A 27027-nucleotide genomic window follows, 5' to 3' on the forward strand; every position below is an offset into this window, starting at 1 on the left:
CAACAAAAGAAAAAAAGTGATAAACTGGATTTCACCAATATGAAAAACTTTTGTCCATCAAAGGACACTACCAAGAGAGTGAATAAGACAACCCAAAGAATGGGAGAAAATAATTCCAAATCATGTATGTGGAACGGTATTGATATCCAGAATATATAAAGAAATTCTGCAAAATTCAACAATCAAAACAAACAAAAAATAAATAAAAACAACCAAATTCAAAAATTGGCAAAGGACTTGAATGGACATTTTTCCAAAGAAGACATAATGTCCAATAAGCACACAAAAAGATGCTCTACGTCACTAATTATTAAGGAAATACAAATTAAAACCATAATGAAATACGACTTCACACCCATTAGGAGGCTATTATCAAAAAATAACAAGTATTGGTATGGATGTAGAGAAACAGGAACCTGGGTATGTTGCTGGTAGAAATATGAAATGGTGCACTACCCACTGCAGAAAAACAGTATGGTGGTACTTCAAAAAGATAAACATAGAATTACCATGCTATCCAGCAATTCCACTTCTAAATATATATCGAAAAGAAATGAAGCTGGAACTCAGATACTTGTACACCAGTGTTCATACCAGCATCATTCACAAGAGCCAAAAAGTGAAGATAACCAAATTATCCATCAACAGATGAATGAATAAATAAAACATAGTATATACATGGGATAAAAGAAAGGATATTCCCTAAAAAGGAATGAAATTCTGATACATGCTACAACATAGATGAACTTTGAAAACATTATGCTAAATGAATCAAGCCAGACACAACAAAAGCACAAATATTATATAAGTCCACTTACCATGTTTCCCCGAAAATAATACCCAGCCAATCAGCTCTAATGCGTCTGTGGGGACAGAGCCAGGAGTACAGTTTCCAGGCTCTCGCCCTCACGCGGAAAGGTGCTGGCTCAGGTAGTAAATGGCCATCAACTGTGATTGGATGGCCATCAGCTGTGGCTAGTTGGCCGTCAGCTGTAACAAGTGGCCACTAATATAACTGCCGTGGTTATGCTAGCAGCAAATGGGGGCTAGCAAGAAGATAGTGGCTGAGCTAGCAAGAGCGGATTGCAGTTAGCAAGTGAGGTTGATTGGTGGAAAAGTGGACGGCAGGTTGCGGATCGTGTAGCTCCTGCTTCCTGTGTCTCCAACCTAGCCGCCAGTGAGACTATAGTGGTATGACTCCCCTATCTATGGCTCCATGGGTGTTCCTTTTTGGCCTCGCCATATCCTGCGTTCTTATGTGAGGAGCGGAACCATGCGGAACCTGCATGACACCCGGCATGACAGTGTCTTTTGAAGCAAAAATTAATATAAGACCCAGTCTTCTTTTACTGTAAGACCGGGTATAATATAATGTAATATAATATAATGTAATACCCGGTCGTATATAATATAGTAAAAGACCAGGTCTTGTATAATGTAATGTAATGTAATGTAATGTAGTGTAGTGTAGTGTAGTGCAGTGCAGTGCAGTGCAGTGCAATATAATATAATATAATATAATATAATATAATATAATATAATATAATATAATATAATATAATATAATACCGGGCTAATATAATACCCACTCTTATATTAATTTTTGCTCCAAAAGACGCATTAGAGCTGATTGTCCGGCTAGGTCTTATTTTCGGGGAAACAGTAGATGAGATTCCCAGAAGTCACATTCATTGAGACAGAAAGTAGAATAGAGAGCTGGAGGAGCAGGTAGAATTATTGCTTAATGGGTACAGGGTTTCTGCTTTGGAGATGATGAAAAGTTCTGGAAGTGGAGAGTGATGATGGTTACACAAGACTGCCAATGTACTTAATACCACTGAATTGTACACAATAAAAATGGTTAAAATGGTAAATTTTTAAAAAGCCATCTGATTATCAGGCATATATTAAAAGAAAGTTGGTACTGCACATGGCCACTCAAGATATGAGCAAAGCCATGTACGAACTGCAGCACCATTTGTACCAGAGAAAATAAATGGAAATAACCTAATTATCCATAAAAACGAATGTTAGATTATATATTCACATAATGGAATACTATGCAGCAGTTAAATGAATGAACTGAAGCCACATGAATAAATATCGATTAAAAAAAACGTTCAAATGGGACTTTAGCTTCATCTACAACAGTCTAGTAATTTAATTTAAAAATCTGAAGGAAATATAATTAATTTTTCATTAGCATAATATTTCAATAATAAAGCAACTTGGCTTGCAGGACATGCCCAAGGAGTCCCGTGAATCCTGAGTAGAGCTAGTTTGCCTATCCGGGGCCAGGGGAATATGGGGCAAAAGTGAGAATGGGTTAGGCAAAGGGCATCTCCTAGGACCAAGTGCTCTGCTTCCCACCAGACCCTGTGCCCCATTACCCACCATCGCTACCATTCAGCAGCTGGTAGGAAAATGGTTTTGATGACTACATAAAGGAAGATTACTGACTTTGATGGCTATAAGAAGGAAGCAGGACTAGGAGTGACACTGTAAAAAAAAATGGGCACAATGGCCAGGCCAAATTCATTTCTGACAGCAAATCTTTCACCATAAAAACCAAGAGCACTCTGAAAACAGTTTTCTTGTAAACTGGGAGAGAAGTTCTTGAAACTACACCCGATGGCAGAAAAACTCAGACTGTCTTCCACTTTACAAATGGTGCATTGTTCAACATCAGGAATGGGATGAGAAGGAGAGCACAATGAGAAAAGCAGAAGAAGATAGGAAATCAATAATGAAATGTATTATTAACAACATCACCTATACCAGGATCTATGAAAAGTTGTAATAAAAATTCCACCATGTCAGACAGAAAAGGCAGAGAACCATATAATTTCACTGATATGTGGTATATAAACCAAAAACAACAAAAGAACAAGACAAACAAATGAGAAACAAAAACTCATAGACACAGACAATAGTTTAGTGGTTACCAGAGGGTAAGGGGGGTGGGGGGTGGGAGATGAGGGTAAAGGGGATCAAATATATTGTGATGGAAGGAGAACTGACTCTGGGTGGTGAACACACAATGGGATTTATAGATGATGTAATACAGAATTGTACACCTGAAATCCATGTAATTTTAGTAACAATTGTCACCCCAATAAATAAATAAATAAATAAATAAATAAATAAATAAATAATGAGTTTAAGTAAAATCAAAAAACAAAAATTCCACCATCACTTTAGAGAAGATTTAGCTGTTAAAATAAACACGTTGAGAATAAGCAAATCTCCATAATGCTTCTTTTTTTCATATAATTACTGTGTGTTCAATTATGTCTATCACAAACATTTTACATGCAACTATTTTCAAGTGTTGACTTAATTAGGATCAACCCTTTGGTTAGTAGAGACAAATGTATTTGTGCTAACCAAAAAATAACTAAAACCATCTAAAACACATTACTTTGCTCTGATCCCCTTACAGAAACTTTTGAAAATATTGTAACCATTTTCATTTAAAAGTAAATGAAAATACATGAACAAATATGAAACTTATTAAATCCTGTAAAAAGTATTAAATGTGATCTTTTTTTAACCTATCAAATATTTAATGGAAAAATGACTACTCACTGTAGGATAAGGTGCTATGAAATTCACTCTCACATAGGGCCATTGGTAATATAAGGATTTAGAAAACAACTTGGCAGTAAGCCTTATAATCTTATCTCAAATAATTCTGTCTCTTTTTATTTATACAAAGAAAGTAATTTCAAATAAACAACTATAATCACTAAAGATATTGGTCAATGAGTTATTTTCAAAAGCAAAAACTATAAATTAAAAAGTACCAATAATGACTAAGTAAACAGGTATGAATAAAAGTCATAGGACATCATATCAGCCATTAAAAAAATTCAGAAAGTGCAGTTACAGTATGAAAAATAGTTCATGCTACAATGCTAACCAAAAATAGCAGGCTATAAATTATACATGAAATATGATGACAACTATGTTTAAAAATACATTAAAATATGTATATAGAAATAAAATATACTCAAAATGTTAATAATGGGTACTATATAGCTGGTAAGATTATAGATGATATTTTTTTCTCTGAGCTTTCTGTGACATAATAAATTCACTGCTTTCATGCTGGAAAAGTTTTGTTTTCTTTTTTAATTTTAGAATTTTCTTTTACATTTCATAAGTGAAGTCTGGACATGTATGACTCTGAGTTACAAGCTGAAAAATCATTTTCCTAACATTTTTCAAGTTAATCACTTCCATTGAAAAAATTACTCATATATACGTTTCTATAGTTTTAAAATTTTGTTTATAATGCATTATAAAATGTACAATTCATTTATTTGTTAATATCTATAACTTCACTTACAAATTAAACAGTAATTGACAATAGACTTTTCATTAATCCAAAAGATTCTTTCAACACCTCCTTTATTTACAAAATTTTACTACCCACTAAAGTGTTAAAAATCTCCTAACTTATGTCCTTATTCAAGTGAAATTATAAGAAATCCTTTCAAAAGCTGCCAGGTGTTAACTATGTAAGCATATAAAATAAAGTCTAATAATTGCCTATTTAATATTTTTGTCTTGATTTCACTCCCAAATGTGACATAGGCTCATACAGGTTTCTACTATGCCACAGAATATCAACCACTGGCAGGGCAGCTGTTAGTGTAAATGGCAGAATTTTTCTTAGTAGAACCACATGATTTGGGTTTCCTTACATAACCTTACCAAATTTTAGCATGTGTATTTTATACACACTGGCCTGATTTAAACCTCATGAGTACACCTGAAACTAATATAATATTGAATGTCAACTGTAATTGGAAAATAAACCTCATGAGAACTTTATTATAGGAAACTGAGGCTCAGAAAGGCACTTACTTGCTAAAAGCAACAAGGAGTTTTACGCTTGCAACTAAGTGGAAAATCAGGAATTCTGTCTCCAACCAAAGCCTACCTTACACTGCATCCCTTAGGGGAACTCAAGGCACAGTGACTAATATAATTTAATGAATAGAAAAGCAGTTACCCTAATAGATAATTCTCAAAACTCAAAATACTTACAAGAACTAAAGATAAACTAAGATGTCCATAAGAGTGTTTTCAGTTACCACAGCATATTTTTCCGGAATTTTGCATCTTTGTTCATTGTTACGTTTTTTGTTTTATATACACTCATTGGTTTTTTAATTTAATTACTTAATAACATTTTAGGAACACACAAAATTGCGTTCTCTAGTCTTACTGCTCATGCTTAAGTCACTGTGCTTATTTGAATGCAGCAGCATAACAATAAGGGAAACAAATCATTTTTAAAACAATTCCTAAAAACTTCCAACTGAAATTAGAACCTGATCCTCACAAAGACCAAGATCTCAATGGTGTTACACAAGCATTTCAAACAAAGGAAAGCACCAAAAATAAAGCTACAGACAGCTATGGCATGTCACATTAGGTCCGTTTATTTAAAAATAAAAATAACCGGGCGGCTGGATGGCTCAGTTGGTTAGAGCACGAGTTCTGAACAACCGGGTTGCCAGTTCGATTCCCACATGGGCCAGTGAGCTGCATCCTCCACAACTAGATTGACGACAATGAGCTGCAGCTGAGCTGCCGCTGGGGCGGCCGGATGGCTCAGTTGGTTAGAGTGGAAGCTCTCAACAAGGTTGCCGGTTCAATTCCTGCATTGGATGGTGGGCTGTGCCCCCTGCAACTAAGATTGAAAATGGCGACTGGATTTGGAGATGAGCTGCACCATCCACAACTAGACTGAAGGACAACTTGGAGCTGATGGGCCCTGGAGAAACACACTGTTCCACAATATGCGCCCCCCAAAAAAAATTTAACAAAAAAGAATAGCTGATCTTTAAAAATAAATAAATAAATAAATAAATAAATAAATAAATAAATAACCAACCAACCAGTCAGTCAGCTACACCACGTAAGGAGCTTAGAAGTCCTCACTCCCAGACTCATAACAAGAAAAAAGATGAACTGAAAATCAATAACTTATCTTCGAACCATTAGAGATCTGAGGTGGGAAATATGCAGTCAGTATTTCAAAAGCTTAGATTTATTGTTCCATTCAATGCAAGTCTTATCTAAATTCAATATACAAGTTAGTCACTCTAACACAAAAAGTAAGTAAGTACAAGTATTACTGCCTTTATTTTCTAACAAAAGCATACTAAATTCTTTCAAAAAAGAAACCTTTAGAAGGTTTTTATCACAATGAAGTACATTTTAGCTCAAAAGGAATGAATTCAGATTTAAGTAAGTTAAAAGACAAACTGCCTTCAGATGAACTAGAAATGCAATTTTACTTTGGCCACTGTTACAAAACCTATTTTCCTCCAAAATTTGATTCAGAGTCAATCTATATACTTATGTATTGTAATGCAAAGAGTACTTAAATCCAGTTTAACTAAGAGCCTCATTTCTCTTTTGGTAAAGAAGGGGAAAAAGCAAATTTCTGAGAGAAAACAAAGTCAGGTGTTCCTATCTGTATAGCTAAATATTCAATACTTTAACTAAGCCCATCTACAAGCCATTAGGGTAATCATTTAATTTGTGGGCCACTACTCAATTTTGAGGGAGTCCTAAAAAGCAAATCTCTCCAGATAAAAATAAAGGTTACCTCCCTAGTCAATAAAAAGTGAATCAAATAAAATCTGCAATGCAAGCAACTAGCTAAATGGAGTTTTGACAAATGCTAATTAAGGTCTGAAATAGTATTACCTTTTTTACACAAGCAATAAAACCATCATGTCAGAGGCAAAAGATACATAAACAGATCAGACAAACCATCTTTGAAAATACCGTGTTTAGCTTACTTTGAGAATGTAGTGAACTCAATGCTCCAGGTGATAGATACCTGAGGGGGAAGGTATGAAAAATTAGGATCAACTTATATGGTAACTTCTATACCTTTTTATATGTAGATCAGAGCTATTCACTGCTATTTTCATGAAATTCATACCTAATCAATTCTGTCTCCAGCTATTAAATGCATCCACTCTGAAAAATAGAAAAAGAGGAAATTTTGTTAAGGGCTTACACTATGCTAGACATCTCATAAAGATTTTCATTTAGGTATTATTGTCTCCATTGCACGGATGAAAAGGCAACTTGGATGCTGGGTAACTTTCCAAAGGTTACAAAGCAAGAGAACTGGATTTTAACCCAAATTTATCACTACATCATGTAAATTCCAAATGAAACCAAGTTAAGACTAGAACTCAAACTAAATTTTATTCCAAAGGATTGGAGATGCGTCCATTTTCCACTATTGTCTTTCCCCAAAAGTAGAACATACAAAATTGAAAATGGACCTCTTACTGAAGTTAAATGACAATTCCTAAATATTTTGAGACATTCTTTGAAAACGTCATCTAATGCTGAAAAACCAATGGATAAACAACAATATAGTTTGGTTCCATTTGAATCTTAAGGAAAGCCTGATAATTAATAGAAGAAACATTAACTTATTTTTTTAAATGAGAACAATTACAGCTCCTTTACTCACTTCTCTTTTCTAATAATATTCCAGGTCTGGAAGTTTTACCTTCCAGGTGCTAAGGACTCTCCTCAACACCTTCCTTCCCTGATAGTAAGTCCACTATAGAAAGTGGAAAATAAAGAAATGTGTGAAGAACAAAACAGAATGTCACCTAAAATCTCATTATCCAGAGATAATCATGGAAAAATGTTAACACACATTTGGTTTTAACAAAATTGAACATTAATTACTTCACTGCTTTGTAACCTTTTCCATTAATTAATATACTATGAATATTTTCCTGTATCATTAAATATTCCTCTAAAACATAATTTTTAATAGCAGCACAGTCTTCATCAAGTAAAGATGCTATAAGATTTTGTTCAAGTTAACAGCACTTAAAAATGGTTTCACATTTGTTGCAATTGCAGCTGCCTACTAACAGGATATACATAGCATGGCTGCTAAATTTTAAAATCAATTTTTATTTATTCAGACCATATAAGGGCTATGTGCATTGACTATTACAAAAGATTAACTGAGAAAAATAACCTGACATTTTATAGTCACTTAAAATTAACAATGCTTGTTTGTGCTATTAACTTAAGTGTTAAGTTATATAGTTCACTACACAAACAAATTGGCCAGTATGAAGGAAGGAGAAATTATCAAACTACCAGTGGAAGTGTAAATTAGTAAAACCATTATGGATAGAAATTTCACAATTACCTTGTAATAAAAAATTGACCACCTGAAACAACTCTAGCATAAATGCCGAAGAGACATGTTTAAGAATGTTCGTGGCAACACTTTTTAATAGCACCAAATTAGAAAAAAATTCTAAATATCCACCAATGGTAGATAAACTATAGTATACCCATACAACTTAACACTAAACAGGAATGCAGACTCAGCAATCTAGATCAGTTTTCCAAAAGAAATAGAATGCGGGTCGGCCCGGTGGCTCAGGCGGTTGGAGCTCCTGCTCCTAGAGTTCCTGCTCCTGACACTGAAGACTGCAGGTTGATTCCCACATGGGCCAGTGGGCTCTCAACCACAAGGCTGCCAGCTCAATTCCTCGAGTCCCGCAAGGGATGGTGGGCAGCGCCCCCTGCAACTAAAATTGAACACGGCACCTTGAGCTGAGCTGCCGCTGGGCTCCCAGATGGCTCAGTTTGTTGGAGCGCATCCTCTCAACCACAAGGTTGCCAGTTCGACTCCCACAGGGGATGGTGGGCTGCGCCCCTCTGCAACTGGCAACAACAATTGGACCTGGAGCTGAGCTGCACCCTCCACAACTAAGATTGAAAGGACAACAACTTGACTTGGAAAAAAGCCCTGGAAGTATACATTGTTCCCCAATAAAGTCCTGTTAAAATATATATATATATATATATATATATATATATATATATATATATATATTATATACAAATATATATATATATATATGTATATACTATTAAAAATATATAATGCAAGCCACAAATGTGAACCAGAAATATAACTTAAAATTTTCTAGAAGCCACATTTAAAAAAAAAAAAACAGGTGAAGTTAATTTGAATATCTTATTTAACCCAATATATCCAAAATTATCATTTTATTATGTAATCAATATAAAGGAATTAGTGATGAGATATTTCACATAATTTTTTTTGTACTAACTCTCCAAAATCCTGTGTGCAAACATACTTCCAGCACCTCAATTCACACTAGCCACATTTCAAGTGCTCAATAGGTAAAGATAATTAATGGCTATTGTACTAGACAGTCCAGATCTAAAGCCTACTCAAAACCCCCCAAAACAACACTGAACAGAAAAAGAAAAAAAACTTTAAAATAATATGCACTTTATGGTGGCACTTAAATAAACTTATAAAACTGAAAAATTTCTAAATAATGCTTATGTTTAAGGATACATTTCATAAGGGGTTAACATCCAAAATTTATGAAGAACTCATACAACTCAACACCAAAAAAACAAACAATCCAATTAAAAAATGGGCAGAGGACCTGAACAGACATTTCTCCAAAAAGGACATACAGATGGCCAATGGACATATGAAAAGAGGTGCAACAAAAAAGAAAAATAAAAGAGAAAGGAAAAAAAAGATGAATCATCAGAGATACACCTGTCATAATGGCTACCATCAGTAAATCCACAAACAAGCTAGAAGGGAGTGGAATTGGGGGGATGGGTGAGAAAAGTGAAAGGATTAGGAAGTACAAATTGGTAGTCACAAAATAGTCACGGGAATGTGAAATACAATATGGGAAATATAGTCACTAATATTGTAAAAACTATGTATAGTGTACTAGATGGGTACTAGACTTATTGGGGGGAATCACTTCATGAATTATATAAATGCCTAACCACTAGACTGCACACCTGCAATTAATATAAAATAATACTGAATGTCAACTATAATTAAAAATATATATAGTCACAGGATGTAAAGTACAGCATACGGAATATAGTCAATGATACTGTTTAATAGCTTTGTATGGTATCAGATGGGTAGTAGGCTTGTTGGGGTTATCACTTTGTGGGGGGTGCAAATGTCTAATCATTATGTCATTTTGTACACCGAAAACTAATAGTAATAAAATAAGACAAAGTTTTCTTAGATTATTAGTCTACGCCTGATAAGATATTGTGGTTTTCTGCCTAAAAAGCAAATATTCCGTTTAATCAAAATAATTTTCTGTGTTTTATGTTGCCTTAATTAGGTCCATAATTACTTAAGAAAACTGAGTATCTTCAATAGTAAAAGCTGGTTTTGCTAACAATAAAGTAACTTTCTATATTTGTCTTTGAAATATTTTATTGTTACTTTGGTTAGTTAAATGAATAGTTAGGTATTGTTTCATAATGATCTGTGATCTTTTTAGGCAAATGTCCAAATCTTTGACATGTTTTTTTTACAAACTTCCCAATATTCACATTTTAAAGTCTTTTCCTTGCCCTGGAAATAACTGAGGTATTCCAGAGGGTCCGTGAAATGCCTCAAAAGATTTATTGTCTCTCCTTATAAAAGAGAATTATTAAACTAATTAGCCTTATTTGTGTGTTGAATTTCATGGAAAGCATTGTCAAGTAAGTGATGAGGAACTTCCAGGGTATATTATTATGGGTAATATTATTTATGTAAATATTCTAAAAAATATGAAATTTCTAAAATTCTGATATATCCTGGTATAATGTTTTCACTTGTAATTCTAGCAATTTTCTTAAGATGTTGTGTGTCATAAACAAATTTCCTTGTCAATTGCATTATCTTTAACCATGGGTACTTTAAGTCTTTGTAATTTATAGAGTCATTGGCTTACTCTGATGGTTTTGCAAATGTTTCATCTTCACAGATTCACAGAGAAGACTGACACTATAAAATACAGGTTTCTAATAAACTTTCAGCTCATACCACTGAACTAGGTAAAAAATTACAGAACTCTAACAGAAAAACTGATGGCTTCATAAAACTGCTAACAAAAGATAAACAAGAATTATGTGGGACTGCATGAACTCATAAAGTGATTATAATTTTTATGATGTTTGTTTAAAATATTACTGACTTTTTAAACCTTTTGTTTTCCAGACTTGAAATGTTTTCTTGTAAGATACCTATGACTTAGAGCAATTGGTAAATTATACCTTTGTTAGCAGAATTGAAACATTTATCTTTGTCATCCTACCTCATCCCTCAAAAATTTGGAAAGTCTTAGTGAGTATTCTCATTTTTCACGGCAATATAATTATTTGCATAAGTTTAATAAGAATATGTTCTCTTTGTCACGGGACACAATTGGAAACTGGTTATATTACCAAGTCTTTGACTGGAACGTCATGTTTGAGAGAGACATGCATAGACTCAGATATGACCAGACAATTTTAAGGAATCGTTTGACTTATGAAAGCCAAAAAAAATCCCTTTGGAAAAACAGCTTGGTACCTTGCTTACAGGGGTTTCCAGCAGCCTTACCAGGATAGTAAGTCACTTCTTGCCAGGTTCAAGAACCTCAGGATATTCTGCAAACCTTAAGAAAGGAATTCACCCAAATCTAAAGGTACCACAGGCACAGTCTGATGGCTAGCAGATTTAAAAGAGCCTATATGATCAATTGCTATTCGTGTTTTATTTATACAAGTAACAGGCCAGGTTTATTAAAACTACTTATTTTACAAATAAATTAGTCTGAATTTGTCTATCATTGGTAAAAATGAGGTTGATTTTAAAGAGGAAAAGTTTCAATAGAAACTATAATATATAATTATGGATATTAAATTCTAGTTCTATTAACTTCCTTGAAGTTTTTGTTATTTACCTGTAAACTAGACTGGATCCTAAATACTTATAGTTTCCCGAAACATTTAGCTGCAACTCTCTTAACTAATGTTCCCAATTTTCTCCCATTTTTGACTTGGAATCATTGACAACTAACACTGCCCTTTTCCTAAAGCCCTGCAAACTGCAGCGAGACCTGATATAAATTTCAGAGAACTTGCCACAGTATCTCATGCTTAGACAATCCATGCCTGATGCTGTGTAAACCACTAAATAATTTTGCCTGAACATCTGATGATATCATCAGAGGCATTTAAAACTGTAAAAGATGCTTCAAACCTGACATCTAGAAATCTTCTCTACTGGCATCTCTCAGGACTCAGATACTGGTTTATAATTTGCTCCAATTTTTCTTTTTTTCACATAATAAGAAATGCCTGTTATTATATACCTGATTGCTTGCTTACAATATAGGCCTAATTTTGTGTGCCCACCTGCATCACCAACCTCCTGAAATGAGATACAGCTGTTTAACTGAACTGACCTAAAGACTGAGTAATTGGTTCAATGAAATATGGAGCGATCTACTAAGCTTTTGGACTGTGCCACTTCTTATTTGAAGTTTCAAAGGTGGGACAGAGGGGGAGGAGAATTGCCAGCCCAAAATATGCCTTCTTTCATGTTATTTAAGCTGCTTGTTTTCAAGAAACAAAAGACTCATGAAAAACCTTTGGCCTTCCCTCTTACTGCCTAAAAGAACTTAGATAAAGGGCCTGCTCCAATACAGGAGATATCCTAGATCACTACAGTTTAATATGAACTCGTATGTTACGTGGAGAAGCCTAGCAAGTCCTGTTTAGTCAAAGTCATCTCTGTGTTCCATTGTTACAAATGGCCAAGAAAACATTTATTTACCACACTTTTGCTTTTCCATCTCTATGTGAATTGCTTTACTGCCCTTTGGAGTCCCAAACAACTACCCCCATTTCTCCTTAGATCAAGATGCCATATAAGCCTTAACTGCCTGATCTGTCCTTGGGTCCCATACCTTGGGTCCCATACTCTTAAGGAACCCCTGAATGCACACATGTAATAAATTTGGTCATTTTATCCTATTTAAAAAAACACATACCACCTCAAACCTGTCAGAATGGCTATCACCAATAAAACAACAAGTGTTGGGGAGGAGGTGGAAAAAAGGGAACCCTCGAGCACTGTTGGTGGGATTGCATATTAGTGTAGCCACTATAGAAAAAGTTTGGAGGTACCTCAAAACATTAAAAATAGAACTACTTTATGACCCAGCAATTACACTACTGGGTATTTATCCAAAGAAATCCAAAACACTAATTTGAAAAGATATATGCATCCCTATGAGAAGTGATCAAAAAATATGGTGAATGTTTGCAAATTTTTAAAAATTATTACAATAAAAGATACATTGAGCTTAATCCCCCTAAAAATACTCCTCCTCGCTTTGAACACTTATCTCATTGTTCCTGCCACTTTCTGAAGCAGTTCTGGAAGTCCTCTTTCATGAGTATCTTTAGTTGTGCTGTCATGGCTTTCTCAATGTCCTGAATTGATTCAAAATATTTACCTTTCATGGTCATTTTGACTTTGGGGAAGCCAGAAGTCACACTGTGCCATGTCCGGTGAATAAGGTGGGTGAGGACACACCACAATGCGTTCATTTGACAGAAATTGCCATACCAGAGGCGATGTGTAACATGGAGCGTTGTCATGATGAAGGAAGAAGTAAAGACACTCACAAAAGAGGTCTTCCAAAACTGCTTCAGAAGTGGAAAGAACGACGGGATAACTGTGTTCGAAGTAAAGGGGAGCATTTTGAGGGGGATTAATGCCAACGTGTCTTTTACTGCAATAATTTTTTAAAATTTAAACATTCACCATATCTTTTGATCACACCTCATATGTTCACTGCAGCACTATCTACAATATCCACGATATGGAATCTGCTCATCAACAGAGGATTGAATACAGAAGTAGTAGTACATATGTACATTGGAATATTACTCTGCCATAAAAAAGAATGAAATCTTAACCATTTGCAACAGCATGAATGAACCTAGAGGGTATTATGCTAAGTGAAATAAGTCAGACAGAGAAAGACGAATACCACATGATCTCACTTATATGTGGAATCTAAAGAACAAAATAAATGAACAAACAAAACAGAAACAGACTCATAGATATAGAGAACTGATGGTTGCTACATGGGAGGGAGGTTAGAGGGCTGGCTGAAAAAGGGATTAAAAAGTGAAAAATGGTAGTTACAAAAGGGTCACAGAGATGTAAAGACCATAGAAAATATAGGCAATAACAAGGTAATAACTATGTACAGTGCCAGGTGGGTACTAGACAAGTCAGGAGGATCACTTCTTAAATTATATAAATGTTTAGCCACTATGCTGTACTCCTGAAATTAATATACAATACCAAATGTCAACTGTAATTGAAAAATAATGAAAAAAACGTTTCTTCACATCTATACATACCTATATACGAGGCATTATCAAAAGATACGGTGAATGTTTACCAAAAAAAAAAAAAAAACTATTACAGTAAAAGACACATTGCCATTAATCCCCCTCAAAATACTCCCCTTCGCTTTGAACAGATATCCCATCATTCTTGCCACTTTCTGAAGCAGTTCTGGAAGTCCTCTTTTGTGACTGTCTTTACTTCATCCTCCATCATGCAATGCTCCGTGTCACATATCGCTTCTGGTATAGCAATTCCTGTCAAATGAAAACATTATGGTGTGTCCTCATCCACTTTATTCACCAGATCTGGCACCATGAAACTCCTGGCTCTTCCCCAAAGTCAAAATGACCATGAAAGGTAAACATTTTAAATTGATTCAAGACAGCAAGGCAGCTACAACAACACAACTAAAGACACTCATGAAAGAGGACTTCCAGAACTGCTTCAGAAAGTGGCAAGAACAATGAGATAAGTGTTTGAAGTGAGGGGTAACATTCTGAGGGGAATTAATGGAAATGTGTCCTAATAAGTTTTTTTTTAAGTTAAACATTCACTGTTTTTTTTAATCATACCTCATATGTAAAATATAGTTTAAAATCCATGAGACCTCACCACTATTTGTAACATTTTATTTCTTTAAAAGATATTTGAAGTAAATATAAGATTTCATAAAACTAGGTGGTAGTTGCAGAATTGTTTATATTATGTTCATTTTTAATCATTTTTTTGTTTCAATTACAGTAGACCTACGATATTATATTAGTTTCAGGTGTACAATATAGTGATCAGAAATTTATAACGTATGAAATGATAACCCTGATAAATCAAGTAACAATCGGAAACCATACATAGTTATTACATTATTCTTAACTACATTCCTTATGCTATAGTTTTCATCCCCATGATTATTTTGGAACTACCAATTTTTATTTATTAATCCTTTCCTCTTTTTCATCCATCCCCTATACACACCCCCACCTGGCAACCATTAAAATGTTCTCTGTATCTATGAGTTTCTGTTCTGCTTATTTTTTTCATTAGATTCCACGTATAAGTGAAATCATATGGCATCTGTCTCTCTCTGTCTGACTTACTCCATTCAGTATAATGCCCTGTAGGTCCATTCATGTTAATGCAGATGGCAAGATTCCATTCTTTTTCAATGGTTGAATAATATTCCATTGTGCATATGTAGCAGCTCTTGTTTATCCATTCATCCATTGATGGACACCCAGGCTGCTTCCATATCTTGGCCATTGTAAATAATGCTGTAATAAACATATGGATGCACACATCCCTTCAAAGTAACGTTTTAGATTTCTTCAAATAAATAGCATGCAGTGGGATTACTGGGTCCTTTTTGTTGCCTTTGTTTTATAGTCTATTTTATCTGAGACAAGTATTGCTACCAGAGCTTTCTTTGTTTCCATTTTCATGAAACATCTTTTTCCGCCCCTTTACTTTCAGAGTGTGTGTGTCTCAATCTGAAGTGAGTGTCTTGTAGGCAGGATATAGAAGGGTCTTGTTTACTTATACATTCAGCACTCCTGTGTCTTTTGATTGGAGTATTTCATCCATTTACATTGAAAGTAATTGTTGATCATGTGTTATTGTCATTTTATTATTCTTTTTTTTTTATTTCGACTTAAAGAAGTCTCTCTACAATTTTTTGTAATACTTGTTTGGTGGTGATTAACTCCCTTAGCTTTTTCTTGTCTGGGAAGCTCTTTATCTGTCCTTCGATTCTAAATGATAGCCTTGCTCGCTACCCTTTTTGGTTGTAGGTCCTTGCTTTCCATCAATATTTCATGCCAATTCCTTCTGACCTGCAAATTTTCTGTTGAAAAAGCTGACAGTCTAATGGGAGATCCCTTGTAGGGAACTGACTGCTTTTCTGTTGCTACTTTTAAGATTTTCCGTCTAACCTTTGGCATTTAAATTACCATATTTTTCCATGTATAATGCATATCAACGTTTTTGCCCAAACTTTCAGGGAAAAAATGTCTTTCATTTTAATTTTCTAATTCAAATTTTTATTTGTTTACATTTAGGTACTTGTTTTTTGTATTATAAAGGAATTTTAGTGTTTATTTTTAACATTATGGTAGAAGAAGTTTTATGTAACAAATAATTACAAAACACAAGAATAGATACAAGGTACAAGAAATTGTATGTACTGGTAAAACATTTACAATATTTATGCATCATAGAAGACTAAGAACTCTTAGTCACTGCAAGTTCATCGTAAGTTCAACAAAACTAATTATCGTATTCCAGGGTATTATTTTGCATACAGATATCATTATTGATCTAGAGTTACACTTTTAACTCATAAGCATAAATGAAAGAATTAAAAACATTTATATAGATATGGAATTAGTACTACCCATGTACAATGTGCATCCTTATGTTTCCCTCACAAATTTGGGCAAAAAAAGTGCACATTACACATGGCAAAATACAGTATAGTGTCTTGGTATGGGCCTCTTGGGGTTTATCTCATTTGAGACTCTGTAATTGCCAGGTTTGTAGGTCTATTTCATTCATCAGGTTAGGAAAGTTTTCCATCATCACGTCTTCAAATAGGTTTACAATTCTTTGCTCTCTCTCTTCTCTTTCTGGTACTCCTATGATGTGAATGTTGGTACACTAGATGCTGTCCCAGAAGCCCCTTAAACTCTCACCTTTTGGATTTATTTTGTTGTTCTGATTGGGTGTTTTCTGCTATCTTATCTTCTAAATTGCTGATTCGATACTCTGCTTCATCTAATGGACTGCTGATTCCCTTTAATGTATTCTTCATTTTCAGTTATTGTATTCTTCATTTATGACCATTTTTTATGTTTTCTATCTCCATGTTCATGTATCTTATCTCTTTGTTGAAGTTCTCATTGACATCACTGAGCATTCTCATAACCAGTGTTTTGAACTCTGCAACTGGTAGATTACTTGTCTCCCTTTTGTTTAGTTCTTTTTCTGGAGCTTCTGTTCTTTTGTTTTGGACATCTTTCTTTGTCTCCCCCATTTGGCTGCCTTCCTGTGTTTGTTTCTATGTATTAGGTAGGACTGCTTGTCTGTAGGTCTTAGTACAGTGGCCTTATGTAGTATGGGTCCTATGGGGGCCCAGTGGCACAGTCTCCCTGGTCACCAGAGCCAGGTGCTACAGGTGTGTCCCTTGTGTGTGCCCTCCTGTTGTAGTTGAGCCTTGATTGCTGTTGGTATGTCAATGGGAGGGACTGAACCTCAGGCTGATTGGCTGTGAGGGTCCAGCCGAAACTAGAGGAGCTTTGGTACAGAGGCTGACCCTACAGAGCAGGATTTGCTTTGGCAGGGCTCTGGTGCCTGCTCAGTCTGTGCTTTGAGTGTCATTTGTGGTGATGGTTGGGTTCTGCTCTGCTGTGGGCTGAAGCTGGCAACTGGGATGTTGGTTCTGTGGCCTCTTGGGGTGGGGCCGGCCCTGTTGCAGGCCAAAGTCAGTCTCTGCCTATGCCCTGCATGGGGCCAATTGGTATGAGCTACAAAATGATCTGCAGACAGTTGCCACTTGGGCTGGGCTTGGAGTTGCCTAAGAGAGACTAAGCTGCAAACTGTGGCTGGCTGCCACTAGTGCCAGGCTTGGTGTACTTAAGAAGAGGTACAAGGCACACAGAGGCCAGGTGCTACTTGTTTGGGGTTTGTGAACCTTTGAGAGATTTTCAGAAAATCTGGAGCATGAGCCTAGACAGGCCATTTGTATGGAAAAGCCACTGGAAGCAGCTTGGGTGGGCCCACAAGTTGGTTAGAGCAGGGCCTCAGGGAATCACCAGGGCAGAGCGAAGGGTGTTAGCTAGCTTGATTGAAACTCTGGGCACCCTCCTGTGAATGCAGTCAGGGTGGTAGGAGGGCTCAACAAATGAACAATGGTCTCTGCCAGCATTTCTGTCTGAGAGAAAGCTGCCCCTCCAGCCCTTGCCTTGCAGCCAGACAATTCAGTTCTTCTTTGTATGTCCCTGGAGCCTTCTGAGCTTCTGCCCCTGTGCTGGAGCGTAGAGTGAGTCCATCAGCAAGTAATGTTGTGTACAGGCCCTTCAAGAGCAACGCCTGAATTTCAACCATCCTCTGCCTCACTCAGCCACAATCTCCACCAATTTTCACAGGCAAACATTGTTGGGACTTCTCGTCCCAGCACTGGAACCCTGGGCTGAAGAGCCTTGTGTGGGGCTGGGACCCCTCATTCTTCAGGGGGTACCTCCACAGCAGAGATATCTATTCTGATTTTTAATTGCCATATTTGGGTGTGGGACCAGGCCATTCCACATCTCCACCCCCTTACCAGTCTCCACGTAGCTTCTTCTGTATATTCTGAGTTATAGGACTTTTGTTCAGCTAGACCTCAGGCGATTCTCAAGGATAGTTGTTCTGTAGTTTAGTTGTAATTTTCAGGTTGTCGTGAGAGGAGTCAAGCACAGCATTTACCTACTCCACCACCTTGACCAGAAGCCACTCTATTTTATTCTTGTCTGAAATACTTCCCAATTAAATAATAAATACAGAATATACATGTTCTAAAACTCTCAACTTATTTCTGTTTACATTAATTCTAAAGTGTTTAGAATTTAGCCTTCATACTTCACATTGTTCTACATAGAGCAAAAGCATACTTCTGCCCTTCATATAATAAGTTTGATAATGAAAGGTAAACTTCAAAAATTAAGTAAGGCTAAGAACTGATAAATTTACCTAATTCATTTACTCAATAAGCATTTACGACATGGCTATTATGCGCATTAAAGTAGCTCATAATGTAGTGAACAACTTTTCTGGTCACATTATGTAGTCATATGGAGATGAAAGTATATTTAGTCACTTTATAAAACACCAAGATCAAAGAATAAAAGCTAAACACTAAAACAGTAACTTTTGGAGCTCAGAGCAATTTTTAAATGGAAAATTTTGAAAGATTCCAAAATTAGCATAGAAGCTTAGTGTACCACCCTGGGACACACGATGTCTTTCTAAACTTTTTTATTTTTTAAACGACCAATGAAAACACACATGCAAAACCCTCATTATTCATTCTACCTAGTTTTGGCTAAATGTGAATTACTGGTACTTAAAGCTAAATATTTTAATGGTTTGTGGTGTATGAAAGCAAAGTTCAAGATAAGAAGCAATAGAACCATAGAGACTACATGAGTTGTCACAACTCCAAACTTCATATAAACTGTCATTCACAACAATGAAATTTACACAAAACAAAAAATCCAATACAACCTAGCTGAAAAGGCAACTTTAAAACTGAACTTCAATTACACTGATCTCTGCCATTTACTTTGAAATGAGTTAAGAAAATAGGATGGATTGCTGTATCAATGCAGAGTTGGATATAGATGGATAAATATGTGCTAAAACAAGAATAGTAAAATGTTAAAGGTAGAATCCAGGTGGTGAGTATATGTAAAATTCAACTTTGCTGTAAATTTGAAATTTTTTCATAATGAAAAGCTTAAACTTTTATACTTCAATAATGTGAGTATAACAGCTTCTAAATTACAAAATATGATAGACACCACATACCTAAAACATTATCATTTAAAAGTAATCAAGAAGGCAACCTGTTTTTTTTGTTTTGTTTTGTTTTTTAATTGGCACCAAAGGGGTGGGGGGACAATTTGTCTTTTTGCAAATATTTCATCTGAGGCAAACACCCTATAGTATAGTTTGTTGTAAAAAAAAAAAAAAGAAAAGAAAAAACTTCAATGCAATAATATGATGTCTGGAATTTGTTTCAAAATTATCCAGTGAGGGAGAATTTGTGTGGGTATGTATGAAATTCTACTAAATAAGAGATAATCGTTGAAGCTTGGTGATAGGTATTTGTAGGGTTCTATTATCTTCTTTGTGAATATGCTTGTAATTTTCCAGAATAAAAACTTATACAGAGTATTATTTTAATACCTAGTTCAGTGTCCTATATCCTACAATAGCGGCCTATAGATGGTAAGCACTCAAATTTGTTGTAGATAAGAAAATCTAGAGTTTAAACTCATACACTTCTGGTTATATTTAATTAAACATGGATTAATGCTTATTTGTGAACTCATTTCATAAACACATACAAGTCACTCATTTAAGTGTCCACTGATTGACCTTAGCCCTACAGAAGATTCAGCTATCAGCAATATATACACACGTAACAAAAATAAAAATCAAAACTAACATTTACTAAATATCTATTATATGCCAGGCAGTGTTCTAAGTGCTTAATATGCATTATCTCCTTTAATCCTCAGAATTACCCTATAAAATAGGTGCTATGATTATCTCCATTTTACAGATGAGAAAACTGAGGTACAGTAAAGGTTAGGTAACTTGCCCAAAATCACAATGCAAATAAATTGCGGAGTCAGAATCTAAATCCAGCTGCTAACTCCCAAATTAGCCAGATCTTAATTACAAAGTACTTAAAAAGTAAAGGTTCGCTTTTTAATGTAGTTAGTAAAGAATAGGGAGAGATTCTTAAAGTACTCAGGAAATAAAAATCTTAGTAACGTTTGAACTGGATGGGGGCCTTTAAACAATTGAGCCCTATGTTCTGAATTTACAGCAAACCAACCATAGCTATAATTAAACATATTCTTGATTACATAAAAATTCCGCAAATACATATGACAATAGGAACAGCTCTCTAGGGCCACAGAATAGTATTTACTTCACCACTGCATCCCCTAGTAACTAGCAGAACAGCCATTTAATAAGTATTTGCTGAATAAGCCGAATGATTAAAAGTCTTTATCTTATTTCTATACTATTTTCTATACTTATTTCTATAGGATATTTGTTACTTTGCAGATAAAAATAAGCTGTTTCAATTTTTTATATTAAAGGTATAATTGATTCTTGCTCAACCTTCAACAATAACCTTACAGAAAGGAACTGATCCTTGTTTTTATGGAGTCAGTTCTAAATCTACTAGGTACCTCAATATTCCTTGAACTACTATTATAGTCTGCATTTAGGAAAACATTAAGAGTTACCAGGACTTGACATGAGTTCCATAATTATGATCCAAGCTTCCGGACTTTGCCAACTCTAATCAAAGAATGTAAGAGAAGGTTAACTGTTCTGTGGCCAACTTCTAACTTATCTTACATTTTTCACCATAATAAAATCATAGGTAATGAATGGAGATCCAAGCTCCAATATATAGAAACATGATGCAAAAGTCAAGCAAGGAGGGGCCGGCCCGGTGGCTCAGGTGGTTAGAGCTCCATGCTAACTCCGAAGGCTGCCGGTTCGATTCCCACACGGGCCAGTGGGCTCTCAAACACAAGGCTGCCAGTTCAATTCCTCGAGTCCCGCAAGGGATGGAGGGCAGCGCCCCCTGCAACTAAAATTGAACATGGCACCTTGAGCTGAGCTGAGCTCCCGGATGGTTCAGTTGGTTGGAGGGCATCCTCTCAACCACAAGGTTGCCAGTTTCGACTCCCGCAAAGGATGGTGGGCTCCACCCCCTGCAACTAAGACTGAACACGGCACCTTGAGCTGAGCTGACTCCCAGATGGCTCAGTTGTCGGTTGGAGCGCGGGCTCTCAACCACAAAGTTGCCAGTTCGATTCCTTGAGTTCCACAAGGGATGGTGGGTTGTGCCCCCTGCAACTAGCAATGGCAGCTGGACCTGGAGCTGAGCTGCGACCTCCACAACCAAGATTGAAAGGACAACAACTTGACTTGGAAAAAGTCCTGGAAGTACATACTGTTCCCCAATAAAGTCCTGTTCCCCCTTCCCCAATAAAACCTTAAAAAAAAAAAAAAAGTAAACAAAAAAAAAAGTAAACCTTCTGCACGTTCACTCCTGGAAATAACCAATTAGCAGTTCCCTTTTGCTCTGCAATGTATTGATCCCAATATCCCACCATTTTAATTAATACCATCCTCAGACTAAAGGAAAAGTCTAGTTCATTTAAGGAGACCCAATCCCAAACTGGATTTCTGAAATGCTACTGCCTTCCCCTTTTTATCGCAGTATCTCACAGGATTGTTATATAATCTACCAGGTCACAGGGACACAATTTTAGAGCTAAAATCACTTTAAAATGAGGGACTGGACTAGATAAAAAGGGGGGAAAATGAGGCCTATGGTTATTAGAAGATCCAGAACTAAAAGTTATAGAAAGCATGGTCTTAGTCCAGTGCTTTTTCAGTATTTCATTCTATTAATAACACTATGGCCCATGGCCTGGAAATACCTTGACTTACTTTATATTACCCAACATTTCAGTTATTTCATTTCCTCACCAACTATTTAAGTGTAAGTTGAAATCAAGCCAGCTATAATCACTGAATGGGAGATACATCACGTAATAAACCTACTTTGCTCATCATTCCACTCTGTTAACTTATCCTGTCAAAAGCAGAAGACAACAATTCTCACAGAGATTTGGTCCAAGAGTAAGGACAGACTTACTCCCCCGTCATGTTTCCTCATTTAGAAATGTACATGCAACAAATAACAAAGATTTGTTATCTATCATAACATAATGTTAGTATTAACAACTTTAATAAAGCAAACTTACGAATAAAAGGAAATGTTTTGAACTCCTCACTCTTAAAATTGGATCACAAGTAGGCCACACTACTCAAAACCAAGAAACAATGAACCACACCCATGTTTCCTTACAAGGATATCATTAAATATGAATAGTATACACATACAGGAAAAATTCCATTCTCAGGCAATTTTCTTGAAAAACAGAGATACAGTAAAAAAGAGATGGGAATTAAAGTAAATGTAGCTATGGATATGGTCCTAGCCATTTCTTAAAAGGCAAAATACTACCCATACTATTATAATACTCAAAACCATGAAAATCTCACTTTCGATGTCATAATTACATAAAGACCTTCAGAGCTACGTTTTAAAGAATAGCAAATTTAAATGCAATACTAGCAATAAAACAAGTTAGAAAAATCTACTCAAATTATTAAAGATAAGGCAAAATAGTATAAACAGTATGTTCTTAGACATAACTACGAACATGTTAAACGAACATTTATGGTTCTTTTACTTCTGATTTTTACTGAACACCATTTAATATTTTTTAAGTTATTACTTTATTTATTTATTACTTTATTTATTTATTTATTTTCAAGGAGGGCGCAGCTCACAGTGGCCCATGCGGGGATCGAACCGGCAACCTTGGTGCTATCAGCACGACACTCTAACCAACTGAGCCAACCCCTGCCATTTAATTTTTTAATTGAATACATTTAAGTTTCAAGACCATAACAATTTAAATAAAAAGGAAAGTAAACCAGGGGGGGAAAAAAACCTCCAGCAAATATGATGAAAGTGTAACATCTATATTCTATTAAAATATCAAACACCTTAAAAAATCTTGTCATATACGAATATAGACAAAAAAATCAAAACAATTTTCAAAAGCTATGCAATTAGTAAACCCTGTTAAACTAACTTTAACCTCTTTATAGCAAGTTACCATTTTACACACAATAACTGAAATAGCAACAATTCCCCATGAAGTTATAGTGAATGAATAGGTATGCTCATACATTATGTTAACAGTATAATTAAGTATAAACATTTTAGAAAATAATTAGTAAATGATCAAAAGAAATATAAACAGTCATAACCTTTGCTCACTAATCCCTCTCTCAGGAATATGAATTTAAAAAATAATCTTTTAAAAACCATTATAAGTATGAAGTGGTCACATTATAAAAATGAAATTGGAACTTTAATCACTAAGAGAATAGTTGAGTAAATTACGGTACAATTAAAGGGATTAAAAATAACTATGAAGAAAAATATTTTTCTTCAAACACATCTTTGTAAAAGCCAACTAATAAATGTTGAAGAAGTTAGACAATCACCAGTTTTTTTTTAAAAAAATCATAGTAATAAATGAATGTTAAAATTTGTGTGTAAAAGACTGAGGAACAAGATATTTATAGTCTCCACAAATTATTCATTGGTTAAAAATTATTAATTTTATTTGAAAATCTGGGAGATACCACTTTTACCAATTCATCAAAATTATTGCCACCAGTAATGGGACCAACTGATACCCTGTGTCTCCTGTTAAGATGCACTAAAAAGTACACACGATCACTTTTGTTTCATTTCTGCCAAAAATCCATAACCTTAATTAATCTAATCATAAGGAAACATCATACAAACCCAGATTGAAAGACATTCTAACAAAATAATTGGCCTGTACTCTTCAAAGATGTCATGGTCAGGAAAGACAATCAGAGGCAGAAGAACGTCCAAATTAAACATTACTAAAACAATATAAACATTGTTCCTAATATTATTAGGGCATTTGGAAACTCTGAATATGGATTTTGGATTAGATAAGAATATTGTATATATTTAAATTTTTAATTTGATAATTACCCTGTACTTGTGTTTAAAAAAATACCCTTGTCCTTTGGAAATATTGCAACTTTCAGGAAAAAAGGGGCATGATACCTACAACTTACTCTAAAATGGTTCAGGAACAAAAATGAAAATAATGAGACAAAATGCAAATGATAACGTATTTGGGACAAAAAGTTAATGGAGATTCTAGATAAAGGGTAAATAGTTCTTTTACTAGTCTTGCAACTCTTCTGCAAGTTTGAAAAGATATCAAAATAAAAGTTACAAAAAGTGTGTAGCATTTTAACTCTTCTTCAATTATCTTCTTTTTCTCAGGACACAGAACTATTATAAGAGTCCAGTTTCAGTTATTCTGACTACATGTCCAGTCCAAGAAAGCAGATAACAGTTTAAAATGTATCACTCTGATAATATAAAAAACAAACTTTGTACATTTGTCTACTTCACTCCTGCTTTAAATACCAAGAATCGTCATCAGTGTTGATAATATGTAAGACTTTTTTTTGACAAACATAGTATGAAAAAAGTTTACAAAGAGTGAGGTGATTTAAGGGCAATCGCTGACATCTAGTTTTAGTATTCTATAAATCTCCGCCCCCCCTTCATTTTTCTACTTTATAGGCTAAAGTTATCTTCTTGAGTTTAATATTCACCATGTCTTTTATCATTTCACTGTATCATTATTGTTCTTCCAAAAAAGTTGATATCACTCTAAAGACTTAAAAGTATTTATTGATTTTTTTAAAATGAAAAGGCAAACAATGGAACAGCATAGCATGAAAAGCCTTTTCAAATCTGACCCCATCTACACTCCTTTTTCTCATCTCTATCCCATATCCTCTCCAATCACAATGTCTCAGTGTTCTCAAGGCACACAAGGTCCCTTCTACCAAGACTCTAGACATGCCCTTTCCACCACCTAGAACATGCCCTCTACCAATTTGCCTTAAGACCCAATTCAAAACCACCATCTCTCCTCTATGGAGAATACTTGCCACCAACTCTCCAAGGCAACTTTTTGTTCTTCTTCCACATTTCTTGGTTCATTTCTCTGTAATTGTACTTAACCCCATCACAGTGTATTTCAGCCATTTACTCCTCCACTTAGCTCATTATTAAGTATCTGTGAATCCTTACCATCTAGAATAGTGGTTCTCAAATGTCCAGCCCAAATGGGAGAATTGTGCCATCCCCACACTCCCATCACCCACAGGGACCATCTGACGTCTTTAAACCAAAATGTTTTTGGTTGTCACAACTCAGGAGAAGGATGCTACTGGTATCTGCTAGGTAGAGGCCAGGGATATACTGTATACACAGCCTCCCAAAACTAAGAATTATCTGGACCAAAATGTCTATAATGTCAAAGTTGATAAACCTTGATCTAAAACAATGCTTGGCTCACATTAGGCCTTTAAAGCATTTATCAAAATAGAATAAAACATTTATCAAAGAATTTAGGAACATAAAAAGGAATATAGAATATGGAATAGTACGGGCTCAAGAATAGCCAACATTGTACAACAAACAATGTGGCCATTCATGCCCTAGGAGATATCAAGACTTCATAAAAGCTAGTTACTATGAAAATGTAGCACTGGCATAGGGATTAAAACAAACACACCAGGAATGAATGACACAGTGGTGGAGCAGGTAACTCCAAAATTCTGTCCCTCAATTAAATTGTCAGAATCAACTTTTTGAAAGTCTAGAATCTAATCAAAAACTTAACAACCACCACGGGAACACTTAAAAGAGAAAAAGCTGCTGAAATTTGATAGGAGAGCACTGTGGTGTTTTAACTTATGCACCTACCATGTCCCACTCCCTGGCTAGGTGGCAGCCATGAAGACAGTGGCCCACATTCCTAGTGCAATTTACAGATGCCAAAGGGAGTAATATGGACTTTATTCTTAAAGACCTGTGGTTGTGTGTTTTCACCTGCTTGGTTGTTATCTGATGAACTGCGTCACAGTTTTGTCTTTTTTTCACCCACCTCAGAACTTTCTCAGGACAAACAAGTTTCTGAGATGAGCGGGGTTTGTCCAAAGCATTTAAAGGCAAATATATTATCCACAGCCACCTAGGGTAAGGGATAACAAGTGGTTCAGGCACTAGACTGAGATGGAAAAGCCTAGTAAGGAAGAAGCTGGAGAAAGAGATACATGAGGAAGTAACGGCTCTAAAAAGCTCCTGCACATACCAGCGAATCTGCAAAGCCACCCATATGCTTTGGGCTGGACACATGCTCAGAAAAGACATGAGAAAGTCATAAGCTTTCACATCTGGCTGACCTTTAAACCCCATACAATCAGGAAGTAAATGAACTGGCCAAACACTGAGAAGTACCCCTAAAACTGAG

At 35.3% G+C, this 27027-nt stretch overlaps 1 protein-coding gene across 14 annotated transcripts in view; it reads right to left on the reverse strand.

Annotated features, from left to right (window-relative positions):
* Positions 1–27027, reverse strand: part of ATRX (ATRX chromatin remodeler) — a 251139-nt gene that overhangs the window by 209475 nt on the left and 14637 nt on the right. For 5 of the 14 annotated variants that reach the window (XM_019716360.2, XM_019716359.2, XM_019716357.2 and 2 more), the window contains exon 2: positions 6919–7008. The exons of 4 other annotated variants lie outside the window; for them this stretch is intronic. In XM_019716360.2, coding sequence (XP_019571919.2) covers positions 6919–6968 — 50 coding nt within the window. In that variant the 5' untranslated portion in view covers positions 6969–7008. Of the gene's footprint in view, positions 1–6824; positions 6866–6918; positions 7009–27027 lie in introns of all 14 variants that reach the window. 5 more of the 14 variants (XM_074323982.1, XM_074323979.1, XM_019716362.2 and 2 more) reach the window with 2 other exon arrangements.

This window comes from Rhinolophus sinicus, chromosome X, assembly GCF_036562045.2.
Source record: "Rhinolophus sinicus isolate RSC01 chromosome X, ASM3656204v1, whole genome shotgun sequence".
NCBI classification, from domain to species: Eukaryota; Metazoa; Chordata; class Mammalia; order Chiroptera; family Rhinolophidae; genus Rhinolophus; species Rhinolophus sinicus.